Source organism: Talpa europaea (genome assembly GCF_964194135.1).
Source record: "Talpa europaea genome assembly, chromosome: 12".
Taxonomy (NCBI): Eukaryota; Metazoa; Chordata; class Mammalia; order Eulipotyphla; family Talpidae; genus Talpa; species Talpa europaea.
Window position 1 is genome coordinate 81,399,075 of NC_140079.1, and position 6,000 is coordinate 81,405,074.

The window sequence follows — 6,000 nt, forward strand, 5'->3', positions numbered from 1 at the left end:
CACAAGTGAAAAAGATTATGGGTGAGCTTCAGAGTCAGATCTGAGTTCCAACTCTAGCTCTTGATGTTGAACAAGATTACCCAACTTTCCTGAGCCTCAGGTCTGAAATACAATACCTGCTCAGAGGTTTGTGGTGTTAAATGAGGTACATACCACTATAGTACATAGTAACATAGTAAATAGTTATGGCAATAAAAGGCATTCTATGCAAAATCACTTCTGGCCTCATAATATATCAACTTCAAAAAGTAGGAGGCATGGGCCAAACATTCCTAATTTATGAACTCACTTATCATTAGCTAGGATTTTGGTAAGCATGTTTCCAATACTGTCATCTAAGTGGGCCTCTGCCACATTCTTCCATGTGAACTGCAATCCAGAATCCAGTCCCTTTCCCCATCTTAATCTTCAGTATTGAGTCACAGATAATGCCCTTTTGGGTATGACCTCAAGTAGTAATTCACTCATTGTCAATGCTAAGTAAGGAACTAAATTATAAAGTCCTTATTTCACAAAACATTAAGCTAAATTAGCAAGTAAAGAAACTTAAATTTTAGATGGAATTTGCTGAATCCACAAATATAGAAAATGACTTCCCAAGAACTGTAAAAATAATTACTAAGGAGATGTTGTTGACTCGTTGCAATAGCAAGTTGAGGAGGGTTTCTTGTATGCATTCGTACCCGATATGTGCGTGTGCATGTGGATATCCTGTTGTGTGCAGAAATGACTGAGGAACTGGGATAAAATTCAGCCTAACAGCAAGCTATGCTATTAGGTTGATTAAAGTTTCTTTACTCCAAAAAGTAGACAGGTTATAACTGTTGGAACTTATGTAATTATTAGGTAAAATTAACAATAGTTTACAATTACATATCATTTTACATTTTACAAAGCTATTAAATATACATTCAATTTGATACCCTGAAATAAAGAAACTGAACTCTTGCCCTCCCATTTCCCCTCCATGAAGGACAGAACTAAGGAACTGTTGACCAGGAAAAGTTATATAAATCCATCAATCTGTACAGCACCACAAAGAATAAGGGAGATGAAGGTAAAACCCTGGAGATAGGCACAAGGAGGGAAGAAGACTAGAATGATAAACATGAGACCAGGGGTCACAGAAGAGTCAGGCAACAGAAGGGGCAGGTCGTGTTCACCACTGAAAAGGAGGGGCACGGCGTATGTTCCACATTCTAAAATAACATGAAAGGGTCATAACTGAAGAGCTGAAGTTGAACTCAGGTTTCTCAGAGCACGAGGAGATGACCATGACTTCTGAATGAACTGGGTTCAAAATGCATCTGGTTTCAATGGAGGGCTTCCCTGGCCCTTTAGAAATTTAACAAAGGTCATTTGAGCAGCTGCACTTTCACATACTGGTAGCATCCTGAGGAGCATCTATTCCATCAATCAAGTTTAATATCTTACAATCGAGGAAAAGGAGTTTCCGAGCAGGGGCGAGCAATATCGATGGGAAGTCGATACCTGGGCCATCTCTTGGAGATTCCTGCTGAAAGGACTGCAAGTGTTTCTCCAGAGAAAGCACTTGCCTGGGTATGACTCAGGGCCGGGCAGGAATTCACATTATGAATCCGGGAGGTGGGAAGGCGGAGAAGTATGCCTATAAAGATCAAAGAGCCAGGAATGGAAAACACACTAAAAACCTTCCCAGTGGGCAGGCTGCCTCCCCACAGATAAGACCTTGCTAATTCTGAATATAATCAAGAAGATAAGGCACACCCTAGATGCCAGCAGCATAGACAACAGGGAGACAGAGTGCACGCGCGCACACACAGAAGAGCACAAGTGCACTGTGATTACACACGTACATAAAAAGAGCAAAAACAGAGAAAGGCAAAAAATGGAAGAGGAACAATGCTCACATCAAGGGGGTTACCACAACCCCCACTGATGCTTCTCTGCAGACTATAGGTTGCCCAATCTCAGCTGCCTACTATACCAAGCAAATGACAAAGGAGAGACCTGGTTAAGAATTTACCCCACCGCAGTGTGAGGACAGTATCTGAGACTTCTGTTGCTTTGGGTGAGGTTATTTAGGATTTCCATCTGGGTGACTCACTGAAATGTACTCACAGTGAGTCATGCCTTTAACATGAAATCTCTCAAATTCTGCCTGCTTGGAGACGAACACAGGGATCTTTAGATCCCAAAACAAGAATTCAGCCTTTCTTTTAAAAAGACCTTTCTTCTTCCTAGGAAAATGGGAAACTCTCAGATACATGAATACTGCAATGCCAGGAAGGAAAGTATCTGTGGGTTGGTAGGTCCCAGAGTCTCTCTTTTTAAAAAAGGAAAAGACAGGGAAGGCAAGAACTTAGGCAAAGCACAAGCAAGTTCCCATCTTCTACCCGGGAACAGTTGTCCCACAAAAGCAGGAATCACTGGCTGAGGGTAAGGAGTAGAATGTCTCTTCTTGAGACTCCCAAAGGAAACCCACTCCCAGAGATGACCTTAAAGTTGAAGGATTCAGATGTCCTAAAACCTGGAATCTGAACCACACTCAACTTTCTCAGAGATCTCACACCAACTCAGAAACAAGGAAGTAAAGAAACCCTAACAAGGAAACTGAATAATAAGAAAGACAGTCCTTACCCAGTGAGACCACGTTCCCATAATTCTCTAACATCACTTCTCTGTAGAGATCCCTCTGAACAGGATCCAGGCATCCCCATTCCTCTCGAGTAAGGTGCACAGTCACATCCTCGAATGTCACAAACTCCTGAAATAACACAGCCTGGCTGCTCTATGGAATGAGGCCACTATAGCATCACTGCCAAAGAATGAAGGAGATGATACAAAGAAGGTATCCAGTATGCATTTATGGTGGGGAGGAGGGAGAACAAGTTAGAACTTAGGGAGGACATTCCATAACCCTTTTGCATCTAAGAAGTGCCCATCATAGTGTTATGGATAAAGAAAGAACAGTGTTTGCTGGTGGTGCTGGGGAGATGGAAAGGTTGTTTGTGTGAAGTCCAGGTCTCTGATGAGGATCAATTGCCAAACTGGGGTCTGCTATTGAAAAAATTCCAGGCAGGGTTTTACAGATGGGATGAGGGCCACACTAAATTAGCAGCGATATTCCCTGAGGAAAATCAGAGGGTTCCTCAGCTCACCTGGTACCTGGCTGTCAGAAGCGCAGCTGCCTGGTCTCCTGGGCTTCCCTCATGGGGAAGAGCAGGCACCTGGGGAACAGGTGGAGCTGAAGGAGGAGAAAGGAGCGAAGAGTGAGAGCAGTCCTTCCCCAGGGCTCCCTTACAGAACAGGGAGTCAGTGGGATGCTTTCTCACAGAAACACTCTAGTAAAATCAATAAATGTTATCAGCTATTGAATGTGTCTACTCTGCTCCTTCTCAGCATTTGCATGCCCTCCTTACACATGTTCAAATCCATGACATAGTATTATGAAATCTCATTATTTCACTTTATCCTTAGTATCTGACATTCCTTCTATCAAAGGGGTAAGCACTATACCTGTTTTGTAGATGGGCAAAGCATAAAGACTTGTAGTGACTTGTCCACGGTCATGGTTATTTTATGTACTTCTGACCCATTCCCAGACACTGCTCTGTAAACTTCATTAAGCCTTTCCCTTTTGAATGAGGACTGTCTCTGCAACCAGTGCATATGGTCCCTAAGAACAAGGAATGGTCATCTGTTTCCTCACAATCCTTTCCACACTCCCACAATGCCCAATAGCACTTTAAACACTGTGGCACTCAATCTGTGTTGCTGACACACAAGTTATTTCAGGCACTGCGGGTAGCTACAAAGAATTTATGGCAAGGAGCTTACAAAAGGTAGTACAAAGCATAAAGTACAAGACAGATCAACCTACCTATATGATACACAAAAACCTATATGATACACAAAAATGTTGTTATACGGTTCATATGTGTATGTATACACACTTACAGGCTTGTGCTCAACCTAGGAATTAAAAGGTTGTTTTCAAAATTCGATTAGTCACAAACACTGCAGTTGCATCAGAACGGCAGGTGGCAAAGCTCACAACATCCTCAAAGAGAAAAGAAACTAACTGAAGGGAATGGGGGAGGGAGCAGCCCTACATCTAAGAGGAAGTGAAAGCAAGGCAAGGACTGTGAGATGTGGTAAAAGCAACCTATCTTACAAATGACTCTGGATGTGGTAACTAGAGTGAAGTAAAGGTTGTAAGAAGTAAAAACAGCCAGAGCAGAGTAACTACCACTCTACTAATTAAAGAAAGGTTGTCCCTATTAAAGGGGCCCAGCCCAAAACTGCAGTGAGTCATATATGTCTCTCCCTTTTGGGGCCATCTACTTCTACTTACTAAAGTTCCTGGCCTCTCTCACACCAGGCCCAAAAGCCCTTCTGTACTCCCATTCTCCTGAATATAAGTATTCTCTCTGCCTTACCCCCAGTGAGTCCCTGTTCCATGTCGGTATCCTGTAAGAGCTGAGGTTCTGGGGACAGACCCTCAGAGTGTGTGTCCAAAGCTTGAAACTGGATGCCTGGTGATCCTGCTGCTTCCTGGGCTGAAATTTCCTCCATCCCTGTTCTGGAAGACGATGAACATCACTGCAGAGTGAGATTAGGAGAAATTATTGTAATACGTTAAAATAACCCATTATTTATAACCTCACACTTCACAAAGTAGCTTATGCAATGTAGATACTCAACAAAAATAGTTGATATGATGAACCAACCAAATTAACAGAAAGAAAAATGGGTTATTTGTCAGTTTCAAATAGTCAAGAACCAAATCATATAGCCCAAGTATGCAGATTTACCTAAACTCCATTAATTCAGAATTTGCAGTGTTTCAAAAACTGTATCAAGACAGTACAAATAGTGTAAAGATTTCTGTGAAGTCTAAAATATTTGCTATTTACGAGCTTCTTTTAAAGCTTAAGTTTGTACCCCAAAAAATATACTAGTTATGGTTATTTTTATTAATTTCCTTTTTTTAAAAAAAGGAGGGCCTTTAGGTAACACTATGTCGGCCCACTGCGAATTACTAAGTGGCCCGGACTAATAACAGAACCCCTCTTCTGGGGTCAGACCCTCGCTAACACAGACTAGGTGGGCAGGCCTTTTCCCACAATCCTGACAATAACCCTGGGAGGACCTGAGACGCAAACAGGTTTGAGTGGCGTCCTTCAAACCCAAAGCCGCGACCGGGCTGCGTCGCCTTGCACACCCTCAGAACGGGCCCTGGCGCCGGGTCCTCAGAAGGCCTCGCCGGGCACTGCCCTCCTCCCACTTCCTCCCACTGTCTCTAAAGACACGACCCCGAAAGGGCGAGGCGGGCCTCTGAGACCCAGCTCACCCGGGCCGCGGTCGCGGGTCTGACGCGGCGCCTCTCAGCCGTCTGGGCGTCGGGGCGAGCGCTGACTGAAAGAGAAACAGGCCCTCGAACCCCGGCGGCCGCGCGCTGCTGGGGAGGAGAACCACCAGTTGCCCGGCCGGGCGCCGCCTCTTCCTCCTCCCGGGGAGGCAAAACAAGCGGCGTCCCCACCGCGACCCCAGAACGGCTTCTGGCGACTCACCCGAGAGGAGAGGCGGGCCGGTGGCCGTCCCGTCGCGGACTCTCGCAGGCTGGGTCGCCAGGGCCTTCCCGAGGTCGCTCTAGATCGCTCGGAGGCCGGCGCTTCTCGGTGGCATTTCCGGAGGTGGAGTCCGACGGCCGGGGCGGGGGGCGGGCCCGAGGGAGGGCCCCGGATGAAGCCGAGGCGTGGGAGCCGCGCGTGCGCTTTCTCCACGTCCTGCTCCCGCCTCATTTCCCCACCTGCTGGCCCCGCTGGCCCGTAGTCGGTGTGTCAGTAATGACCGCACTTGGGAAAGCTCCCCTCCTGGCCCCTCCCTGGCGCCGGTAGACCCTCGAGACTCCCCACAGGGTGATTGCCTGCCCAAGTGGGTGCGTGTCGTGGGCTGCAGACCTAGTGATACGACTTCTGTGAACAGGTCTGTCAGGCTAGGGTTGAAGTGAAGTGC

The 6,000-nt window shown here is 46.0% G+C and overlaps 1 protein-coding gene across 2 annotated transcripts; it reads right to left on the reverse strand.

Annotated features, from left to right (window-relative positions):
* Positions 1-1,430: 1,430 nt before the first annotated feature.
* LOC311182582 (uncharacterized protein) lies at positions 1,431-4,557 on the reverse strand (the record flags this gene model as incomplete). 2 transcript variants are annotated; one of them, XM_084251454.1, is made up of 4 exons in its annotated part: positions 1,431-1,627; positions 2,620-2,746; positions 3,141-3,226; positions 4,422-4,557. In XM_084251454.1, the coding sequence occupies 4 exons, from the start codon at positions 4,555-4,557 to the stop codon at positions 1,431-1,433; spliced, it is 546 nt and encodes a 181-aa protein (XP_084107580.1). The 2 variants fall into 2 exon arrangements, with proteins under 2 accessions (XP_084107580.1, XP_084107581.1); XM_084251455.1 differs by lacking the exons at positions 2,620-2,746; positions 3,141-3,226.
* Between the last annotated feature and the right edge of the window lie 1,443 nt (positions 4,558-6,000).